Source organism: Microtus oregoni, unplaced genomic scaffold, assembly GCF_018167655.1.
Source record: "Microtus oregoni isolate MIOR12 unplaced genomic scaffold, Mior012 000064F_ref0000363, whole genome shotgun sequence".
Classification (NCBI taxonomy): Eukaryota; Metazoa; Chordata; class Mammalia; order Rodentia; family Cricetidae; genus Microtus; species Microtus oregoni.
Genome location: NW_024543874.1, coordinates 3,338,151 through 3,362,737, shown reverse-complemented (window position 1 = coordinate 3,362,737; position 24,587 = coordinate 3,338,151). Strand labels below are relative to the sequence as shown.

The window sequence follows — 24,587 nt, the reverse complement described above, 5'->3', positions numbered from 1 at the left end:
AAGAAAGGGGAACTAGTTCACATACACACAGAACAAAACCAGCTAGCCATGTATCAATATGGCGAAACTCAGTTTCATTGTACTAATCTACTTTTACATTGGATAGTTTTCATAATAAAATAAGTTGTGAAGATTTTATTTTTTTTTTTTACCTTTTTTTGGTTTTTCGAGATAGGGTTTCTCTGTGGTTTTGGAGCCTGTCCTGGAACTACCTCTTGTAGACCAGGCTGGTCTCGAACTCACAGAGATCCGCCTGCCTCTGCCTCCCGAGTGCTGGGATTAAAGGCGTGCGCCACCACCACCCGGCTGTTGTGAAGATTTTAAAAGCATCAGCCACTACTGCCACCACAGAACCACCACCAGGCATCATAGGGCAATGGAAAAATGGCATCATAAACTCCTGAAGGTAACATGTCCCAGCCATAGATACTGGAATCCACCCCACATAGGCACCAGCCACCAGAGCAGTTCTAATGATGTGAGACTGACCATCCCAGAAAGACATGCAAAAAGAACACAACCCAAGCCAGGTGGTGGTGGCGCGTGCCTTTAAGTCCAGCACTCGGAAGCAGAGGCAGATGGATCTCTGTGAGCTCAAGGACAGCATGGTCTACAGAGCAAGTTCCAGGACAGCAAGAGCTCTTACATAGAAACCCTGTCTTGAAAAACCGAAGACGGAGGTAAGAAGGAAAGGAGGGAGAAAGGGAGGAAGGGGGGAGAAGGAGGGAAAACTCCTCCTGCCTCAGCCTCCCTTGTGCTGAAATTACAGATGTAAGTCACCATGCCCAGCTTCAGATGACACAACAAAGTGGGTGAAGAGCCACTAAAGGAAAAAGAACTTGGTTTCTGTGACCCGATTACCAGCAGAGACCCTAGACTTCTCCAGCTCGTGACCCTAGAAAAACCTCTTGCACCTCAGATGCCTCTTCTTAAATGGGGACACTGGGTTGCTATGAAAATACAGTGGTTCATCTGGTAGCAAGCACACATGAGGTGTTGGGTATTTACTGGCCAAGAGGTCAAAGACAGAGCACTGTGAAAAAAAACCACTCCCACAGGAACCCAGCTTATTCTGTGTCTGCTTCACTTAGATTTCTACCCTGAATCCTGGAGAAGGCAATCTCTAACTGTCACTGGTGACGCTTTGCTGGCACACAGAGGTCCTTGTACTCACAGAGAAGCACTACTAAGAACTACGAATGCTAATCACACAGGGGTGTCTCCTTAATGGGGGAGATAAAATCAAATAGTTGCTTTTATCCAGAAAGCTGAGCGTGGACTTTGTTAAGGACCAGGTGACTTTTCTGCTATCTGTGGAGGCAGGCCTCACCCACCTTTTGCTATAGAGACAGACCTTGCCCTAATTCCCCAGAATGATTATCCCGGACTCTTCCCTCCGTAGACTATAACTCATCCTTAGGCGAGAAGTCACAAGTACTCTATGACCTGCTGACCACTGTGCTATGGGTCAGAGACCACACTAGGACTTTTAACTATAGAGCCCACCCTCGTGGTCACATGTACTCTGTGTTAAAGAGTCTCTACGTAGTCACCGTAAGCTTCAGTGTGCACCTGGAACTGAACTGATTGCTGCCTGGAAACCTTTCCCCAAATCATACTGTTTTAACTATGCTGACAATGAATTGCCTGGCATTAGACTCCCAGAAGTCTAATCCAGGTTGACGAAGCCAATCTGCACCCGGTTTCCATTCTTACTCTTCAAGTGGTTCACTTCCCTGTATGACACCTGCAGGGACCCCCTCCCCCTCCATCATCGCTTGACATCAATGACTCCTGTAACCTCTTGCTCACTCATGATCGGTATCAGTTCCACTTTCAACACATTGCTTCCATCTGATTGAGCTAGAGAGTTTACTATTGTTATCTATCCACTGTCTATCTTACTTGGGGGGGTGGGGGCTCTAATCCCAGCACTCGGGAGGCAGACACAGGTAGATCCTTGTGAGTTTGAGGTCAGAGTGGTCTACAGAGCGAGTTCCAAGACAACCAGGGCTACACAGAGGAACCCTGTCTCCAAAAACAAATAACGACAGCACCTAAATAAACAAATAAATAGGGCTGGAGAGATGGCTCAGAGGTTAAGAGCACTGGCTGCTCTTCCAGAGGTCCTGAGTTCAATTCCTAGCAACCACATGGTGGCTCACAACCATCTGTAATGAGGTCTGGTGCCCTCTTCTGGCATGCAGGCATATATGAAGGCAGAATGTTGTATACAAAATAAATAAATAAATTTAAAAAAAAAACAAATAAATAAATAAATGCATCTGTCTTGCTCAATTTCCATTCAGCATTAATGTCCTTTAAAAAATACTTACTCATTTTATGTGTACTTGCCTGAGTGTACATATATGCACCATGTGAATGCGGGAGCCAGAAAATGATGGAGGAAGGTCATTGGCTAATAAAGGAACTGCCCTGGCCCATTTTATTGGTTAGGACATAGGTAGGTGGAGTAAACAGATCAAAATGCTGGGAGGAAGAGGAAGTGAGGTCAGAGTCTCGACAGCTCTCCTCTCAGGAGCAGACGCCTGAGAGAGACGCCATGCCCGGCTCCCGGGATGAAGCTCCGACCCAGGATGGACATAGGCTAGAATCTTCCCGGTAAGCGCACCTTGGGGTGCTACATACAGATGATTAGAAATGGGCTAAATTAATAAGTGAGAATTAGCCTAGAAGAGAATGGGCCAGGCAGTGTTTGGAGGAATACAGTGTCCGTGTAATTATTTCGGGGCATAAGCTAGCCGGGCAGGCGGCCGGGGTGTTGGGGACGCAGCCCCGCCGCCGCCCGTATTACTTCAAGAAAAGGCATCAAATACCATAGAACTCGATCATGAACCACTGTATAAGTGACTGGGACTGAACCTGGGTCCTTTGCAAGATCAGTAAGTGCTCTTAACCACTGAGTCCTCTGTCCAGCCCCTTAGCATACATAACAGACGAAAAGCATGTGACCACAACGCCAAAATGCAGTCATCACTTGGATGAAAGCATGGTAGCTCCTGCCTTCAAGGATATCACCATCTGAGCATCCTCCCAGGCCCTGTGAGTCTCTTCACTTGTCACCTCGCCTCCTGCTGATCCCCAACACACTCTTCCTGGTCTCAGCGCACATCTGCCCAAGGCTGACAGCAAGACCTTTTATACTGAGACTACAGAAGGCTTTGCTCCCACAACCCTGATAAATAACAAGGTACCACTGTTTCTTCGATCCCCTTAATTTCCCTTCTCTTGTCAGAGCCTGGCTTACAGGTGATGCGATCTTGCTAACAGCACACCCAAACCTCCTTGGAAGGGAAGCCTCCTATTCTCAGTCTTCCTTGGGGTCCATACAGAAAGGAAATACCAGACTCCACTGATACTGCCCAATTTAAGAAGCCCTTACTGATCTCATGTACATTTCTGGTTTATACAACCCCTCCTCATAAAGTAACCTAAATTTAATATGGACGGCTTGCTTTACTGCATATGAAAATGGCCATTTCCTGCAGCTTAGTCCTTATTTTCTCTGTTCACGAGCTGGCAAGGGCTGGAGTTTCTGCTGTTAGCCACACCACTCAAGTTCTTTCCCCTGGTTATCTTCATCTTTCTTGCATCAGTCCTTCCAACCAAAAGTAGGAAAGACTGCCTAAGGAATAACAGGGGAAGGCTCTGCTGCTTCTCCAGCAAAGCTTCCTACTGGTGACAGAGCTGGGTCCAAAATGTGCAAGAATAAACTGTGGCAACCCAGACAGAAGCCTGTATGTTCTAACAGTTCTAATATGGCTTTCTCTGAACTGGTTCCAGAGACAACGAGCCCAGCAGTATGCTAAATAAAACATTCTGTTAGGACAATTAGGGGGTTCCCACTAAAGATTTCTGCAATGTTGTCCCTAAAATTATTCAAGCTCATAAGAAAAAAAAAATAAAAAAAAACATTAAGATAACCGGGTTGGGGCCAGGAGAAGAGTTACAATAGTCTCTTATGCTTTGATTTCCACCTGATTTCTGTGCCGCCAGCCTGGATACTCTAAAACAACTCTAAAGCCATTTCTGACAACTCTGGGGCAGTAGTGCCCCACCCCCGGGAACCAAGGACCTAACAGCTACACAAGCATGTACTGAGATGTTGGGAACTTTCCATCTCCCTGAATAGGGGCAAGATAACCCTTAGGTGTTGACTTAGGTACTGGTGTTTTGACTCAGTCCCTGGGAAAGGAGCAAAGTGACCCTCAGATGTTTCCTGTTACCTCATCTGATCTGGCAACCACTCTCCAGCCAATTATTGGTAATAGCCCTTTTGAAAAAGCCAATAATAATAGTTAAAGAACACGCCCCCCAGACACTCCTCCTTCCTTTTGTGGTTTTTTCCTTTAAAAGTAGCCTATACCAGCTATTTGGAGTCTTCCTGGCCTCTTGAATGCTGAAAGACCTTGTCATGACACAATTAATAAAATCCTCATGCTTTTACATCAACTGTGCTGTGAGAGATGGTCTCTTGGGGCGACTCTTCCTTGTGATTGGACTCTAGGGTCCAACAATCCCACTGCTCAGCCCAGGAAACAGTTTCCACTTAGTCAACCAGACTAGACAATGAACTGGAGGGAAAAGCGGACTTTATGATATGGAAACTTCTTCATAAGATGCTCATCTTCCCAGATTGGGGGGGGGGGGATAAGGAAGTGAGGGCTTGGTTTTTTGAAATGAAGCTAAAAGACACTGTGGAGTTTTTGGTGATTTTTGTTGGTAGTGTTTTGTTTGGTTGGTTGGTTGATTGGTTGGCTTTTTTGAGACAGACTTTCTCTATGTTACAGTTGTCTGTCTGTCCTGGAACTCACTTTGTAGACCAGGCTGTCCTTGCCTGCTTCTGCCTCCTGAGTGCTGGGATTAAAGGCGTGCACCACCACTGTCTGACATCTGTTTTGTTTTATTAGCAAGACTGTGATTTTAAAGTATGCAATCTCGGGCCAGTAAGCTAGCTCAGCAGGTAACGGCATTAACCACTGAGCCTTGCATGGTCAAAGAGAACAGACTCCTTCAAGGTGTCTTCCAACATCCAATTATGAGCAGTGACATACACGTGAACACGCAACACACACATGAACAAAAATAAGCGATTTAAGTAGACAAATGTAATAAATTAAGCACACATCCCCTTGAATATTTGTCAGACTACATATTCTGCCATTTGCCTTGGGAAATCTTAGTCATCCCAGCCAGGGACAGCACAAGGCACACGAGCACAGGGAGCCTTCAGATACAGATGACTAACCATGGCTCAGCTCTGTCTCTAACCCACTCTGGAAACACCACCCTCCACTTCTCCACAGAAGGCCCTAATTTGCTCTTTACTCTTCACCCCCATGGCCAGCAGACTATGGGTTTTCTTCTTTCCGTTTATGAATGCTACTAGAGATTCTGATTCCTCTGATCAGAGGAACAGTCAGGAAATTCTCAGAGATGTTCTTTCCTAAGACACTGGAAATTAATCTCACATGCGAACCTTCCCTAAATCTAATAAGTGGAGCCACCTCAAGAAAGAGTAGAGTAAAAGAAAAGATCAGAAAGTATGGTGTTTCAGTCAGCCCCGGCCGGCCACCTAAGAAAGGTGCACCCAGTCCTTTCTTCCACCTCACGGCACTCCCTCAGCATTGCTGAGAAGGGAAGGATGACGAGAAATTCTGTTTCCTGTGTCTATCCTACACATGGGGGAAAAGCTCTCCTAGTGTTCCAGAATCAGGCCCTCCAAAAGTTTATCACAGACACAAACGTTGAGAAACATTCTCCCACCCTGGTGTTCAGAATGCTTTACATCAAAAAGGAAATCACTAGAAACCATTAAAGCCCTACTGACACAGAGTATGAGAAGGTGTTACCCAAAGGCCCTGAGAGGAACCACTTCTCATCTCTCAGCTGGAAGAGAAATGAGATGACAAGAGTCATGGGAATGAAGAAGACAAAAGGAAAGCTGGGTGGTGGTAACACTAACAACGCAGGACGGCACCTAGGTTAGAGCATCAGCAGGATAAGAAGCTCTCGATCGCCGGGCGATGGTGGCGCACGCCTGTAACCCCAGCACTCGAGAGGCAGAGGCAGGCAGATCTCTGTGAGTTCGAGACCAGCCTGGTCTACAGAGCTAGTTCCAGGACAGGCTCCAAAGCCACAGAGAAACCCTGTCTCGAAAAAAAAAAAAAACACACACACACACACAAAAAAAAAAATCCCAAATCTACTTTCTCTTTGGGACTCTGAGAACTTCAACCATTCTTTTCCCAACCTGTTCCCTGTGAGCTTCTAGCCACAGAGAGGGCAGCCCCATGGGGGCGGGGGGGGGGGGGTGGTGGAAGGGAGGCTGGGGGTAGGGAAGAGCAAGGCTGTAGGATGAGCTCCTTCTGGTCCTATCTCCATTCCAGAAGTTGGCTTGAGCCTTTGATGACTATGGGCCTCCAGCCATGGGTTTGCACAGCTCAAAGAGCCCAGTCTCAGCTACTCTAGCTCTCCCTCCAAGTTCCTAGGATCTGTAGAACTTTAAGACAACTCTGAGACCATTTCTGAGGCCTTTCAGCAGTAGTGATCCCCCCTCTCCAGGGAACAAAGGACCTAACAACTATACATGCACGTACTGAAATGTTGGGAACTTTCCATCTCCCTGAGTCCTTGTGAATGTTCTCCAAATAGAACTCAAGTTATTGGAATAGGGGCAAGATAACACTTAGGTGTTGACTCAGTTCCTGATATTTTGACTCAGTCCCTGGGAAGGGGTCAAAGTAACACAAAAATGTTCCCCCTTAGCCTGACTGATCTAGCAACCACTCTCTCGCCGTGGCTCAGACCAATCATTGCTAGTAGCCCTCTGAATCAGCCAATCCTAATAGTTGGAAAAACAACCCCCAGATTCCCCCTTGTTTCTGTGGCTTTTTACTTTAAAAGTGGCCTGTGCCAGCTATTCAGGGTCCTTTGGCTTCTTGAATGCTGAAAGACCCTGTCGTGACAGAATTAAAATCCTCATGCTTTTACAACAACTGTGGTGTGAGAGTGTTTTCTTGGGGCGACTCCTCCACAGTAATTGGACACTAGGGTCCAACAGATCTAAATGTCTGCTCCCCTCAGTTACTATTCCTATCCCTATAACCTCAAGATCCCACATGATTCTCTACATTCAAATGTCCTTCCTAGTGAAGGCCTAGTGTGTGCACTGTGGGACCAGCTAGACCTGACGGCCATGAGACCTTAATTAAGGCTTAGAAGTGGTGAGCTTATGCTATCACACACATAAATGAACAGGTTGCTCCCACAGACCAATCACTGTTTCTAGGGTCACAGTAGATGTAAGTTTTCGTTTTTTGGGGGTTTTTTTGTTTTTGTTTTTCGAGACAGGGTTTCTCTGTGGCTTTGGAGCCTGTCCTGGAACTAGCTCTGTAGATCAGGCTGGTCTCGAACTCACAGAGATCTGCCTGCCTCTGCCTCCCGAGTGCTGGGATTAAAGGCGTGCGCCTCCATCGCCCGGCAGATGTAAGTTTTCTTTCCTTCTGAAGCAGGGTCACACCATGTAGCACTGGCTGCCCTAGAACTCACTATTTAGACCAGGCTGGTCTCGAACTCACAAAGTTCTGCCTCCCCCAGTACTGAGAGTGCAATGCTCTTGGCAGGTGTGATTCTTTGTTTGTTTGTTTTCTGAGACAGAGTTTCTCTGTGAAACAGTCCTGGCTGTCCTAGAACTCACTCTGTAGACCAGGCTGGTCTCAAATTTACAGAGATCCACCTGCCTCTGCCTCCCAGGCATTGGGATTAAAGGCATGCACCACCACCGCCCAACAAGTCTCAGATATTTTTTAAGTGTGTTCAGGGCTGACAAGATGGCTCAGTGGGTAGACACTTGCTGCCAAGCTGAAAACCTGAGTCAAATCCTGGGACCACATGGTAGAAGGAAAGAATCAGCTCCAACTGCCACATGTATGCCATGGTGTGTGTGTGTTCAGAAACAAAGTCATGATGCTAGGCTACAATTTAGTCTCCCTACAAGCTGCCATGCTTCCTGTACACTGTTGCACTGAGCTTGTACACAGCTCACAGCTTACTACAGGCATGTGCACAAGTCGTGTTCTAAAATCTCCTTCCCTTTGTCAGGCCATTGGTTGTCTATCAAAACAACATTGTTTATGCTGTGAAACATCTCATACCACAGGTGTGGTTATCATTTAATCTATACCCCACCATCCATATTTCTTGCAAAATTTAATTAAAACAGAATGTATGTAGTCAAATCTCCTTTTTTACACAGGAATATTTTGTCTGTGTAATGAATTTCCTTCATACAATCATGAGTCACATAATGTCTGGCTGTTCCACTCTCTGTGATCCTAAGATTAATCAGTGGACTCAGAGTCTAATCCTTCCATTGTAACGGAACCTGGACGGGAAGTGCACAGTTATCACTGTCTACAGCAAGGCTTTGGCACAAGACAGTGAGCATACCCACGGCACAGAGACAACGATACACAAAGTGACCTTTCCCTGACGGCAGGGATAAATGGTGCCACACAAGCCTTCAGGGAAAGGAACTGAACACTCACCCTACTCTTAACAAGCCTGATCAATTTGACTTTTAATCACACCTGCTGGTACATGCCAGGAATTCCAGCACTCAGGAGACTGAGGCAGGAGGACTGTGAAAGTCTGAGGTTAGGCAAGACCCTGCCCTCCCTTACCAAAAAAAAGTTTGAGAATCAAAGCTGAAGAGACTCTAAATTCTAGATTCAAGGTTCTTCTACATTCTCATGTAATTACTTTAATTTCAAAGAGAACATGGGTCTAGAGCAGTGGCACACACATGCCTGTAATCCCAGGACTCTGAAGGCTAAGGCTGAGACCTTGCAAAAGAACCGAGAAGCAGATGGAAGGATGGAGGCAGGAGTGGAAGGAGAGTAGAGAAAATTAACTATGAAGAAAAAATTAGGGCAAATAATGGATTGCCTTATTAGTTAGATTTTACTCAGAACAAGGGGAAAATACAAGAAAGAAAAGCATCACAACAAGCCACACCGTCTCAATGAATACTCTGTCTAGCTCAGCAGACAGATCCTATTTTTGGCCGCTGTATTTGACTCTCTCACTGACAACCATATCACACTAGATGTGATTCCTGAGCACAGTATCCTATTAAGACATATTTAATATGGCCCAAGCTCAAATAGATCTTGATGCTACACAAGCAGTTTGAGGCCTACTCCTCAAGCTAATGGATTCCTAAACAAAAATTACTCTAAAACAGGGAAATGCACGCCCTTTACTCTGAAATCACCATTCAACCCACAAAGTTGTTTACTGTGAAACAAAAACATTTAAAATATATTAAGGAACTAGCATCCTTTCCAAGATGCAACAGCTGTGTCACAGGACAGCACTGCATATTCTGAGCACAAATGATTTGATACTACGCAGGGACCTTGGGAGTCAAAACTCAACAATTTCCCTCAGCTCACTCACTGCCACGGAAACCTTGAAATCATACTTTGCATTTTAATAAGCGCTTTGGTTTAATGATGCAGCAGATTCATTTAGAAACCTAATCTGAAACCACAAAACAAGTCATTCTTGATGTTCTAACTATACAGACACTGAGTAGTTCCCTTGCAAAGTTTCAAGGCAAGTTTTGAAACCTTTCTGGGAAGCCAGCAAGATGGTCCCATAAAGGTGCTGTTGCAGTCAAGCCTGAAGACCTGAGTTCAATCCCTGGGTCCCCAGGGTAGAAGAGAATCAACTCCTGAAAGGTCCGCTGGCCTCCACAAGAAAGTGCACAGATCCACGCAATAAACATATAGTAAGATTCCTTTTCTTTTAATTTCCAGAGTTCATGGTCTGGAAGAGTTAACAATCATTTACTTTGACCTCTTCAACTCCTGGTGTCTCAAATTCTCACCATGGCACTATCGTGATGCTGTGGATGCTGACACAAGCCAACTGTGCTACATAGTTTTTGTTAATACACGATCACTGCAGATCCACTCTCTAAGCAAAAAGTAGAATCACATTTTAAAATAAAGTATTAAGTAGCAAGTGTATGTCTTTTAAAAATTCTGCCAAGGGGGGGCTGGAGAGCTGGCTCAGCGGTTAAGAACATTGCCTGCTCTTCCAAAGGTCCTGAGTGCAATTCCCAGCAACCACATGGTGGCTCACAACCATCTGTAATGAGGTCTGGTGCCCTCTTCTGGCCTGTAGGAATACACACAGACAGAATATTGTATACATAATAAATAAATAAATAAATATTAAAAAAAAATTCTGCCAAGGAAAGAATGTCATATTTAATTCCAATGGGCAACTCAGATCAACAGGACACTGTCTGGATGGAGTTGAATGAGAAAGGTAACAACTACTCTCAACTATTGGGCATTTTTAAAAATATTTCAAAGAACAGTTTTAAGGAGTTTAATTCTACAAAGAAAAGTCCATACCTCAGCCATAAGAGAGAAGAACTAGGTTCTAGCACACCTGAGAGCTAAAGGAAGGAGAAAAAAAAATCTTTGGAAAAACAAAACACTAGACTCTGAAACTAAGATCTTAGCTTAAAATATAGAAGGTCTTACCTCCCATTGTAAGTGGGGCGGGATATTTCGTATCTGAAGTTTCCGAATCCTGCAGAAGAATTAAAACGTTTTAAGGAACAAAACTTACAAAAGAAAAACACACCAGTAGCCAACACAGAATTTAAGAAATACTTAAAATACGAATTTTAATTTAGCTGCACAAGATGTAATGAGGGAATGCAGCCCAGGGAAAAAGCACGCCAACCCCCAGGTATGCCCAAGACACACGGACTTGGCATTCTTAAATGACTGAAATTTTCTAAACCACAAAAACAGACAGATAAATTCATTTGTTCTGATGACTATGTTTCACTCCCGAGCTCCCTTTCCTCAGCTTAAGCCTCCCAGGGCACAAACAGAGCTTTAGTCCAGATATTTTTGTTCTGAGATCACAGCCAAGGGGCTCACGATAGCTTTCAGGGAACTTGCGAAGGAAGGAAACTCTCATGTTTTCACTACTTTCTGACTGTAACATTCAATGCATTCTTTCATCGTGAGTGCTGGATATAAGCCATAGTACCTGTAATTCTCAAATCAATAAAAATCAGCTACTCTCATGCCACGAAAGGCGCAGTAGATCTATTAAATATCAACTGCATTTAGTGCCAAGAGATTTACCATGTTGCCAAACTTATACATACACACACAAGCATGCATGCATGCACACACCCAAACACACATGGTCTCATGCAGACTAACCTAGAATAACCTTGAACTCCTGAGGTCACCACTGCCTTTACCTTTTGAGCACTGGGCTTATAGCTATGTGCCATGAAGCCTTATTCATGCAATGCTGGGCACTGAACCCAGGGTCTCATACATAAAGAAAGTACTATCAACCAAGAGCCAATCCCCAGCTCCCCATGATTATATTGAAAAGTATATATTACTATATCATTTGCTAACTGTATGGGCTCAGTGTTCTTTTCTGGAGATAGGGTCTCTTGTGCTGTATCCCAGGCTGGCCTGGAACCTGCAGCAATCCTCTTGCCTGAGCAGGCTTGAACTAGGACACCAGGTTTTGCTAACTGCATTTTAAAATAGATTCTTTAGCCAGGTGGTGGTGGCACATGCCTTTAATCCCAGCACTTGGGAGGCAGAGGCAGGCAGATCTCTGTGAGTTCGAGACCAGCCTGGTCTACAAGAGCTAGTTCCAGGACAGGCTCCAAAACCACAGAGAAACCCTGTCTCGAAAAACCAAAATAAATAAATAAAATAAAATAAAATAGATTCTTTAACAATCCTATGCATTTAAAGACATCCTAGTGTAAGCAGAGACTGCACGTTTGTTTCCCGGCTGCCCAGACCTGAATAATCACACAAAAACTATATTAATTACAACACTCTTTAACCTATTAGCTCAGTCTTCTTATTAACTAATTCTTACATCTTAAATTAACCCATTCTATTTATCTATGTATCACCACGAGGCTGTAGCCTACTTATTGGTAAGGTTCCGGCATCTGTCTCCTTTGGCAGCTACATGGCGTCTTTTCTGACTCTGCCTACTTTCTCTATCTCTGTTCATATTTCATGCCTGGCTTTACTCTGCTAAGTCATTGGCCAAAACAGCTTTTTTATTAACCAATGGTAATAAAACATATTCACAGCATACAGATGGGAATCCCACATCATCCTAGGACTTGGGAAAAGGCTTAGTTGGTAAAGTACTTGTGCACAAACATGAAGGTTTGACCTCTATCTCGACCACCCTTTTAAGAAGCTGGACACAGTGGTGCACGCTTTTAATGTCAGTATTAAGGAGGCAAAGAAAGCTCTGTGAGTTCAAAGCCAGCCTACACAGTGAGTGCTAGACCAGCCAGCCTACAGAGAGATTTCTAGACTAACCAGGGCTTCATAGTGAGATCTTGTCTCAAACAAGCAAACAAACAAAAAGATTGAGAAAAACACTTTTTTGATCTCACATTCAATCACATGAACATATGCACACTAATAATAATGATAATAATACTGGAACTTGGAAGGGTGAGGCAGGAGGATTCTTGTGATTGAAGCCAGCCTAGAGTCAATGTAAAATTTGAATCAAAAATAAGTTAGTAGGTTTCAGGATAAGAAATCCACAACAGGGGGCTGGAGAAATGGCTCAGCGGTTAAGAGCACTGACTGCTCTTCCAGAGGACCCGGGTTCAATTCCCAGCACCCACATGGCAGCTCACAACTGTCTAAAAATCCAGTTCCAGGGGATCTGACACCTTCACACCAATGCACATAAAATAAAGATAAATAAATCATAAAAAAATTTAAAAAAAAAGAAGAAATCCACAACATAGAAAACATGAGGAATCTTCATCTGTAGTGGATTGTGATAAAGTAGTCCCCACACTAGCTCAGAATAGAGTATAATAAAGGGTTCTTTATTTAGGGATAGACTCACAGATCAACAGTCCTCTGCAGGAGCAGGAACTGAATCCCACAGCTGGGGGGGGGGGGCTGCTCACGTTTTTTTAATATCTGTTTTTATAGTACCCAAGGCCACACCCAAAGTGGTCCAGCATCTCAAAGGCCATTGGCTGAAGAAGTTCCCACAGCACTTTTCCCTTTTATCTAAATAAGAGAGTTCAAAACCCAATACAAAACTATATACAATAAGAACGGATATCAAGTATAAAAATTCAGAGACTCCCTGCTCACAATCTACATGGAGCAGAAGGGAACTGCATTCAATAATTTTTACACCATAAAACAGCAAATCACCAGGGAGAGCAGACCAAAATAGTAGATATAATGTCAGTTAAGGAAAAAAAAAATTGAGCACCATCTAATTAGAATATACAGAGAAAATGTTGCTTTGTTCAAGAATAACCCCCAAGTCAGGCATATGAGGAAAGAAGGAAAGCAGTTCCAGCACTCGGCAGTCTAACAAGATAAAAGGCAGGAACAAACGCCCAAACTCGTCCTCAACCACGCATGCGCGCACACAACCAGCTAAGTTCTCCACACCATGTCCTGGTTATGCTCTCCACTGCTTCACTCACTGTAAGCCTCCACCCTGCATAACTAAGTAGAGATTATGCAGATGGGAACCTATCTTACTCAAGCATTCGACAGGCTTGGAAGCAGAGGGAAGACACTGAGTCTCTACCCACTCTGAATACTCTGTGGGAGCGGATATCTCCATAAAAATTTCCCTAAAGTCAATGTGTAAATGTGTATTCACTCACATCATAATCAAATGTCCAAGAAATTCTTTAGGGTGCTAACCTTTGAGAAACAGCCTTGTTTCCGAGACACTTAAGAAGGCGTACACCTCTCATTTACCGATTAAACGTCCTTTTGGAATAATCATTTCCTAAATGATCGTTGAGTTTCCTAATCAACCAAAGGTGCCAACCATACTCAGATGGCAGAGAAATACCATCTATACCAAGAGAGCACCTGAGAAAGGCAACCCAACCTACACTGCTCACCTCTGGTGTCCAGCTCAGTCAACTAGAATGACATCCTATGCAGGTTGATTCTAAATGTTTAAGAGTCAAGTAAATATTGATGTTTATAGAGGGTTTCTGCCGAGTGTGGTAGTACAGGCCTGTAATCCAAACACCCTGGAGGACCAAGCTCAAGGTCAGCCTTGCCTACCTGCGGATCTGGAAGCCAGAAACCTGACAGACACTTATATATACATGCATGCTTGTAACAGTTCAATTCCAGTATAAGCTAAATGATGTTTCATTCCCTGGGACATCACATATTGTCTGAGTTAAGGTTTTTATTGCTCTGAAGAGTCACCATGACTACAGCAACTCATAAAGAAAACGTTTAATTGGAATGGCTTGCTTAGTTTCAGAGAATCAGTCCATCATCATCATGGCGGTAGCACGGAGGCATGCAAGCAGATGTGGTGCTGGAGTTGAGTGTGCTACATCTTAACCAACAGGAAGTCAACTGGCTGTCACACTGAAGGGAACTTGAGCAAAAGAGACCTCAAAGCCAGCCCCACAGTGACACACTTCTTCCAACAAGGCCACACTTCCTAAGGGGTCCTTTTTCAAACCACCACCACCACCACACATACACACACACACACACACACACACACACACACACCACATACATAAGATACAGGATATACAGGATAACAGGGTTGTCTTGGGAGTATAGAACAGTGCTTAGCCCCAGGCAAGTACTCAACAGGTCTAAACTTTTTATGTTTAGTTAATGGAAGGGAAAGGAAAGCCTATGTGACTGAAATCCAGGCAGGGGACAAAAGCAGGAGGTCTAGAAAATTTGAGGCCAGCCTGGACTACACACAGGACACTTTCCAGACTAGCCTAGGCTATGTATTTCAAACAGCCAACAGCCGGGCGGTGGTGGCGCACACCTTTAATCCCAGCACTCGGGAGGCAGAGGCAGGCGGATCTCTGGGAGTTCGAGGCCAGCCTGGTCTACAAGAGCTAGTTCCGGGACAGGCACCAAAGCTACAGAGAAACCCTGTCTTAAAAACCCAAAAACAGCCAACAGAAACTCCAAAACAGAAGGAAAGCATAAGATTAACAGGAATTGGCATTTCTGCTGAGTTTCTTAAATCTTATACAGAAGGAAAAAGAATATCGCACACTCAGTACAAGAATGAAACTAGAAAAATCACTAAATCATTTAAGTATATAAATCATTAAAAAAAACAAAAACCAACTTTCAACATAACCTATTTATTAATTTAAGAGATTTCTCCCGAGAAATGGATTCTAAGATCACCTACTTATCCGGAACTGGGGAGGACATGACTCGGTGCCTCGCATGTTCAGGGCCCTGGCCTCATAGTCATATACTGACACATTCATCATGAAAATTCAATAAGCAATGTATTTTATAAAAAACGAGTTTAATCACAGGATAAGGAGACTCCAAAATTATAAAGTGCACTTTCAAGACCTTTAGTTAACTGATGTAATTTTATGTAAAGCTTCAAACTGACACCGAGTTCTTTTTCACGGTGACTCCCAGGCGGCTGGCTGTGTCACCAGTTTGTTAGGAGCTCACTGAAGTAGACGATGATGTAGCTCCACACAGTCTGTGAGAAGCACATGGCCATGAAGTAGCAGCTGGTACCCTGGGTGAACAGTGGAAGGGTTGTGTGTCAGGCTCCGGGGTGGGAACAACAAACAAGGTTTTCCCATGAAGCAGGAGTGAGCCTACTGTTGAGGAAGGGGCATTCCTGTCACAGAGCAAGGAGAGCTGGAGAGAAGGAGGAGCAAGTCTATGCATTGTGAATGCCAATCTGAGTGTTCTCAACTTGATTGTTTTTTATTTATTTATTTATTATGTATACAATATTCTGTCTGTACATATGTCTACAGGCCAGAAGAGGGCACCAGACCTCATTCCAGATGGTTGTGAACCACCATGTGGTTGCCGGGAATTGAACTCAGGACCTTTGGAAGAGCAGGCAGTGCTCTTAACCACTGAGCCATCTCTCCAGCCCCCCTCAACTTGATTGTTTAAGGGGGTGAGGGAGGGAAAGGAATAGGGCTCAATGACACACACCTTTAATCCCAGCACTCTGGAGGCAGAGGCAGGCGGATCTCTGTGAGTTTGAGGCCAGCCTGGTCTACAGAGTGAGTACTAGGACAGCCCAGGCTATACAGAGAAACCCTGTCTAGATTTAAAAAAAAAATTAAAAATAAAAATAAAGAGGAAAAGGAAGAGGAGGGCATTCCTGGACTGACAAATACTACTGTGCCTTGGTGGTCAAGGCCAAGAAGAGCAAGCAGAAAAGTTTTCAATCTCTCTAAACATTTTGATGTCTGCCAATGTTGTCGGAAAGCCCCAAGCAAAGAAATCTAGAAGCCAAACACCCAAGATTCAGTGTCTTGTTCTCCACCTGTCCTGCAACCCAAACACAGCCGAGGTATTGCTCTGAAGCACACTAAGAAAAACAAGGAAGAGGCTGCAGAATATGCTCAACTTTTAGCCAAGAAAATGAAAAAAGCCAAAGAAAAACAGATTGTCGGAGCTTCTAAATCTAAGTTCAGTCAAAATCAAGTCTTTAAAACTAACAAATAATCAGACCTTAAATTTAAAACAAACAAAAACAGCAATTGACACTAAAGTAGAAAAACTAGTAAGCTGAGCCTCCATATTCCCATTCCCAGTTCTAGCAATCAAGTTTGATCTGGATCGTGTTCATTCTATACCCTGTCCCCAAAGCCCCGCTCAGGTAGATCACGCTGCAACCGTGTAAACAAGACAAGGGCCGCATTCAACATGACCACAACTCCAGCCCCTCACAAGATGGACTAGCCAAGACTCCGTCAGTAGATACCCAGGTTGCTCATAACTGTCATCTGCAGTTGGTTTGTTCACATCAAGGTCTTAATAATATGCTTACATTTACTTGGCACAGTCCCAGGTCATAAATCCTCTCTGACTCTAGAGTTTACCTATGGCTTCCCCTCTGCCCAACCATTTACTAAACTGAATGTGATATACAAAGATAGCATGAAACACCCATAAACTCCCCAAATTACCAAGAAACAGAACAACTCAGGGGGCATAGTAGGGCACTCCTGGAATCCCAGCACTGGGGAGAAAAGGCAGAAAGATGGGGGAGTTCAGTAAGACCCCATCTCCAACGCTCCCCTCCCCTCCAAGAAGACAAAGGCAACGGAAGCTGCCCCACGCTGGTTTCTACGCTGCCTCCCTTAGCGTCACCAGCAGCTGGAAGTGTCACCAGTCTGGCAGCTTATTTATAAATGCATGGTCTCTAAAATCCTGTAGACTGGGTGCGGTGGCGCACGCCTCTTGTCCCAGCACTCGAAACACAGGAGCAAGCACATCTCTGAGTTGAAAGCCAGCCTGGTCAACGATGTGAATACTATCTAGGTCAACTAGAGGTACACAGAGACCAAACAAGGGCTGGAGAGAAGGCTCACTGGGTTATTCTTTCTGGAGGTACTGAGTTCAATTCCCAGCAACCATGTGTTGGCTCACAACCATCTATAGCGGGATCTGATGCATAAAATTAATAAATCTTAAAAAACTAACTAAATAAAGGCATCAGACTATCGAGCACAGTGGTTTCTGCTTGCAACCTCAGCTAAGGAAAGAGATTCAGCACAGTTCAAGATCAGTCCACCCAAACCACAGTGAATTCCAGATCAACCTGGATTACAGAGTAAAACCTGGTCTCAAAACCTCATGGGGGTGGGGCTGGTAAAGGGGAGGAAAAAGAAACAAAACAAGCCAACAAGTGACTTTAAATAGCTGAATGCAGAGGGCTCAGGCCTGTAATTCCAACACCCAGAAGGCAGAAGAGGAAAGAGCCTGTTCAACATCACCCTCAGCTACATGCAAAGTTCAAAGCCGACCTGGGCTACATGGAACTCATTCACAGACCTGCCAGGATTCGATTCCCAGCCTCTCCTCGGTGGGAAACTGACATTTGTGTCAAGTCTGGTATCTTGAATTTGATGCCCGAGTCCCATCAGCAGGGGAGAACAAACTCTCACAAGATGTCCTCTGACCTTCCCGTGCTCCATGGTACACCTGAGCACACACACTAATAAACATGGTAAAGGAACACCTGAGCACACACACTAATAAACGTGATATAGGTACACCTGAGCACACACACTAATAAACGTGATATAGGTACACTTGTGCGCACACACTAATAAACATGGTAAAGGAACATCTGAGCACACACACTAATAAACGTGATATAGGTACACCTGAGCACACACACTAATAAACGTGATATAGGTACACCTGAGCACACACACTAATAAATGTGATATAGGTACACCTGAGCACACACACTAATAAACATGATATAGGTACACTTGTGCGCACACACTAATAAACATGGTAAAGGAACATCTGAGCACACACACTAATAAACATGAACTCACTTATACACCCTCTCTTTTTCTTTTCTTTTTAGTTTTTTGAGACAGGGTCTCTCTAGGTAGTCCTGAAACTCGCTATGTCAACTAAGATCCTCCTACTTCTGCCCCCTGAATGCTGGGATTAAAGGCATGAGCCACCATGCCCCGCCTGGCCTGGAAGTCTTGACCCTACCTAACGGCTGGGATTTCAGGTGTGCCTCCACATGCCTGGCTCTCTGGCTGTCTTTTTATATTGTGGTCATATTTTATTCAGGTTGAATCCATGACTTTCTCACTCTGCCAAGCCTCCCATAAGACCGAATCAGAATTCTTCTATAAAGAATTACAGCAGGGCACAGTGGCCATTGTAATCCCAGAAATTTGGGAGGCTGAACTGGGAGGATTCCATGTTAGAGGCCAACCTGGGCTGCACAGTGAGAGCCCACCTCATTCAGCAAACAAACAAAATGCTAGAAATGGTAACACACACCTATAATTTCAGGAGGAAGAGGTAGGAGGATCACCACAAGTTAAGTGGTTAGCCTGGGGCTGGAAAGATGGCTCAGAGGTTAAGAGCACTGTTTTTTCTTCCAGAGGTCCTGAGTTTAATTCCCAGCACCCACATGGTGGCTTACAACCTTCTGTAACAAGATCTGGTGCCCTTTTCTGGCATGTAGGCAGAATACTATACACATAATAAATAAATCTTTTTTTAAAAAAAAAAGGAGAGGCCAGCCTGGGCTATATAGTGAGTTCTAAACCAGCCTGGGCTACATTATCAAGCCCTTTCCCTTAAAAAAAATCACTTGAATACGTTCAGAAAAATCAGGGTAAAGGTTTAACTCTTTCCTTGCCACAGTCAATGATGCCTCTTACCACCTTCCTCTCACCTCTGAGATTACTGCAGCAGCTCACACTAAATGACCCTACCTCGTTCCAGAGGTTCCAGACCTTTTTTGTTGATTCTTAAAGCTCAGTGCTTTCTAAAGAGGTTCAAGAGCTCAGAAATATTGGGAAAATTGAAAGTCTTTAAAGAATAATCTTCAGTACTAGGTGTGATAGTAAACATCTTTAACTGCAGCACTCAGGAGGCAGAGGCAGGCAAATTTGCAAATTTAGTATCAGCTGTGGGTACATAGAGGCCCTTTTTTTAAAATTTGTTTTTAAATCAATCTGCTTCCCTAGCATGCAGAGGCCCTGAATTCAATCTCAAAATTCTTTTTTAAAAGAAATTATTCTGCAGTTTTCACAGGCAAGGAATGGGGAAGGTCACCTGTGGTTTGACACTGCCGGCCCTGGGTGAAACAGGAGGCATCTGTATAACCAACTCCCGTTTCCTATAACAGGCACAGTAAGTAAAGCGCGCCCTGGAAAGGCCTTCCCAACATACTTCGTGCACCCAGTTCACTCATCCATGGCTTCTTGAAATCCCCTCCAAGACAAACCAGCCTCAAGTAAACATGTCTCCACCTCCACCCTCAGGAGTCCACAGACATCCATCTCCCTTTCAGGGTGAGCTGTGCTCTGCTGTTTTCTAAACAGACCAAATGCTTTCAGTACAAAGTCAGTCTCAAGCATTCTGTATATTATTTGATCTCAGTGATTCTTTCCTGATGATCATTTTATCCCACATCTGGTCAGGGAAACTGCATCTCCCTGTTGGTTCCTACAACTTTTGGATAAAATTCCATTTTGAGAGCAGTTTTGCTTTCTGTTTTTGGTGGGAGGGGGACAAGTACTGGAGTCAGACCTGGGGCCTTGCGCTAGGCAAGCACTCTACAGCCTGCTTTCGTGTATAATCTTTCAGGTACTGTGGATATGTTTCTTGCCCCCATCTGCCTCTCCTCTGGTCATCAACAGTGCAGCGTCCACAATCTGACCACTGATGGGTCATCCTTACTCGATTGATCCCAGCTTAGAGAGCGCGAGAGCACAGAGGGGGTGGGGGAGAATGAACAGAAACATACTGATAATTTCTAATTCAAATTTTAGGTTGCAAGCATTTTGCAGAAGCCTCTGACAGTTCCATCTGGGAATAAGCTGACAGCAGGTGTAAGAAATGCACACATGGTACCTCATGTCACCCTCGCGGTCACCACTTCCTAAGTTAGGAACAAAGATAGAGTGGTTTCCTGTTAAATACACAGCACATGACCAACAGGGTCAGGAACCGCCTCTGGGCGTTCCGGAGCCAGTCTTCTCCCTTAAGACCAATAACCACATCCCAGTAAGAATACGTGGGCAAGTTATAGATTTCAAATGTCCTGAGTTCAAAAGTGCAAACTGAAATCCTTAATAAATAAATAAATTTTAAAAAAAAAAGTGCAAACTGTTCAAGATGGGGAATTCTCTGAGCACCGACGATGCCCAGGAGGACATTCTCACACGTGCAGGGTTCGTGGTCACAACACAGTGACTGTCAACGTGACAGGATCTAAAATCACCTATGAGGGGGCTGGAGAGATGGCTCAGTGGTTAAGAGCATTGCCTGCTCTTCCAGAGGTCCTGAGTTCAATTCCCAGCTATCCACATGGTGGCTCACAACCATCTGTAATGGGGTCTGGTGCCCTCTTCTGGCCTGCAGGCATATCATAGAAAGAAGATTGTATCCATACTAAATAAATATTTTTAAAAATCACCTATGAGATGATAAATCACACACAGGGCCACACTTGTGAGTATTTTTGCTTTTTGGTTAACTGAGATGGGAAGAGCCACTCCAGATGTGGGCGGGCCCTTCAGTGGGGGCCTAAACATAACCAAGTCTGAGGTGGAAAAAGCTCGGTCTCCTCCTGCCCCAGTCTCCCACAGGAAAGCCTGTCCCCACTTCAAATATGTCAAACCATGCACTCAGGGTCCTGCAGTGTGGCCTCCTCAATTCGCCACCTGGTGGCTCCCTGTGTAGGCTACAAGCTGTCACTCCAGCTGTGCCAGAGACAATTCATACCCAAAGAGGATCTGTTCTTCCAGCTGCACACAATTATCATTACAACTCCAAAATATTCCTCTATTGCTGGTGGGAGTGCAAACTTGTACAGCCGCTCAAGAAATCAGCATGGTGATTTCTCAGAAAATTGGGAATCAATCTACCTCATGACCCAGCAATACCACTCAATCATAGCACCAGGACATCTGCTCAACCATGTTCATAGCAGCATTATTCGTAATAGCCAGAGCCTGCAAACAACCAAAGAATGGATAAAGTCAATGTGGTACATTTACACAATGGAGTACTACTCAATGGTAAAAAATGACATCTTGAAATTTGCATGCAAATGGGACAGAACCAGAAAAAAAACAACATACTGAGTAAGGTAACCTAGACCCAGAAAGACAAATATAATATGTACTCACTCATAAGCGGATATTAGACATAAAGCAAAGGATAACCAGCCTACAGTTCACAACCCCAGAGAAGCTAGGCAACAAAGAGGGCCCTAAGAGAGACATATATGGATCCTATTAGGTAGGAGAAAAAGACAAGATCTCCTGAGTAAAATGGAAGTGTAGGGGGCAGGGAAGGAAGGAAGGGGAGAGGGAAGTAGGAAGGGAGAGAAGAGGAAGGAAGGGGAGTGGGAAAAATGTATAGCTCAATAAAAACAATAAAGTTTTTTTAAAAAAAGAATTGGCTCTTTAAATTTCTGTAACAGTTAACAATGGAATCTAGAGACTGGAGCAATTTATTGTGAGAGTCTACAGTCATTGTTAAGTAGAGCAAGCATGTTAATTTAAAATATGAATACTCGCCGGGCGGTGGTGGCGCATGCCTTTAATCCCAGCACTCGGGAGGCAGAGGCAGGTGGATCTCTGTGAGTTCGAGGCCAGCCTGGTCTACAAGAGCTAGTGCCAGGACAGGCTCCAAAGCTACAGAGAAACCCTGTCTCGGAAAAACTAAAAAATAAATAAATAAATAAATAAATAATAAAAAAATAAAATAAAATATGAATACTCCTATCAATTTTTAGTTTGTCTTTGATCAAACTTGGTGTAAATATTCGTGCTTATCCCATATGAATATCGTTTCATGCTTATATGGGAAATCACAGCCAAACAATTCACTATCCCCTGAAGGCAAGATTCCACTGCTGTGATATTTAGTCATCAAATCATAAATTACTATCTCCTCTTCTCCCTTTATTCAGTAAATAAGCCAGGCAGTATTAGTACACACCTTTAATCCCAGTATTCGGGAGGCAGAGGCAGGTGGATCTCTGAGTTCGAGACCAGCTTGGTCTCAGAGTGAGTTCAAGGACAGCCAGGGCTACACAGAGAAACACTGTCTGAAAAAAAAAAAAAGATTTAGTAAATGATATTTGTGAAGTCACAAAATACATATTTTGATCTAAATTTGTGCTTTCACTGTGCCGTCTCTAAACGTAGACGTAAAATGAAACTTCACAGCTGGACAGTGGTGGCGCACACGCCACTCCCCCATTCCAGACCCTCCTCTCAGGCCAAAGGTCACCTCTTCCTCCAGAGTCGCTCAAGACCACGCCCACAGGGCATTTAAGACCCAACTGCTAGACTAGCCACGTGATTTCTCTCCTGCCTTTCCAAAAGACACTCACTAGTTGCTTTGCTCTGTTTATTAAACCTTGATTTATTAATTCAGCTTGATTTGATTTGTTGTATTGGCAGAGAAACCTCCAAATCGGGGGAGTTTTTCAAAAATACTTATCATGGGGCTGGAGAGATGGCTCAGTGGTTAAGAGCACTGACTGCTCTTCCAGAGGTCCTGAGTTCAATTCCCAGCAACCACATAGTGGCTCACAACCATCTGTAATGAGATCTGGCGCCCTCCTCTGGCGTGTGGGCATACATGGAGGCAGAATGTTGTGTACATAATAAATAAATAAATAAATAAATAAATAAATAAATAAATCTTTAAAAAATACTTATCATTAAGAGGCAAAACTATCAGGTATGGTGGTACACCTTTAATCCCAGAACATGGGAGGCAGAGGCAGACAGATCTCTGTGAGTTCGAGGTCAGCCTAGTCTATAAATGAGTTTTAGGACAGTAAGAGTTGTTGCACAGAGAAACCCTATTATAAAAGGAAAAGGAAGGAAGGGAGGGAGTGAGGGAGGAAGGAAGGGAAAGAGAGAGGGAGGGAATAAGGAAGGAAGGAAGGAAGGAAGGAAGGAAGGAAGGAAGGAGAGAAGGAAAACCAAGAGAGAACACATTGCTGTCTTAAAATGCTGCAGCTGGGCTGAGGAGATGGCTCAGCAGATGAAATGCATGAGCCTGAGTGCAGAGTGGAGAAAGCTCATTTATCAAGTCCTGAGCAAATGTGTTGTTGACAGTGACATGGCTACAGCCACATCAAGGATCATAGCACAGCTCCCCCCCACACCCCGTATTTAAGGCCTGAAGACTGCACTGCTCCTCCACAAAAACCGCTCCTACCAAAATCAGCTAACCCTGCCTCCTTGTTATCTTGTATCTGCTCCACTTCATGTTCAGCTGCATGCAATAACCCTGCGTCCCTGCTCAACTGTATATAATAAACGTATGCTGAGCTTTCAAAGTGCTGCAGCGTCCTCATCAGAGATCCAGTCCAGCCAACCCCAGCTTTTCTGTCCATGTGCCTGTGTATTCCTGGAGCTGGACAAGGAACCCAAGGACCCAAGTTCAAATCCCTAACACCCACATAAAAGCTGATTATGGCCACAACTGTCTCCTACCTTAGCATTAGGGGTGGATCAGATGGATCATGGAAAATCACTGGCAAGTCAGCCTATCAAGCCCCATGTAAATAAAACAGATGACACAGCAGGACACCCAAAGTCCTTCTCTCCCCTGCATGCAAAGGTGTTCACATCTGCATGCATGAGTGCACAGATGCACAAGATGGTGGTAAGTAGTACATGCTTCGCTGTGTATTTCTTGAGAGTCTATTGAAAGATGAGTTTGTTCATTTACATCTTTCATTAGTTATCCAGATCTTTTAAGAGGCAACCCTCGACTTTTAAAAGTGCTAGTTCTGCACAAAGATAAAAACCTGGATGACCACACAGCCGCCTTACAGCTACCATCCTCTCACAAAGGTGTGTTCTCCCACACAAGGCTGCGGTTCTCACATCATTTCCTTAGGGAAAGTTGAGATATGATCTAAGACTTAGCTGAACTTTTAGGAAGGGCCCAGAGGTCCAGACAAGA

At 44.2% G+C, this 24,587-nt stretch overlaps 1 protein-coding gene across 1 annotated transcript in view; it reads right to left on the bottom strand.

The window, feature by feature from the left end:
• Igf2bp3 (insulin like growth factor 2 mRNA binding protein 3) overlaps nucleotides 1-24,587 on the bottom strand; it is a 140,061-nt gene that overhangs the window by 80,794 nt on the left and 34,680 nt on the right. Inside the window, exon 3 of the mRNA XM_041640604.1 lies at nucleotides 10,584-10,632. Within this exon, the coding sequence (XP_041496538.1) occupies nucleotides 10,584-10,632 (49 nt within the window). The remainder of the gene's footprint in view (nucleotides 1-10,583; nucleotides 10,633-24,587) is intronic.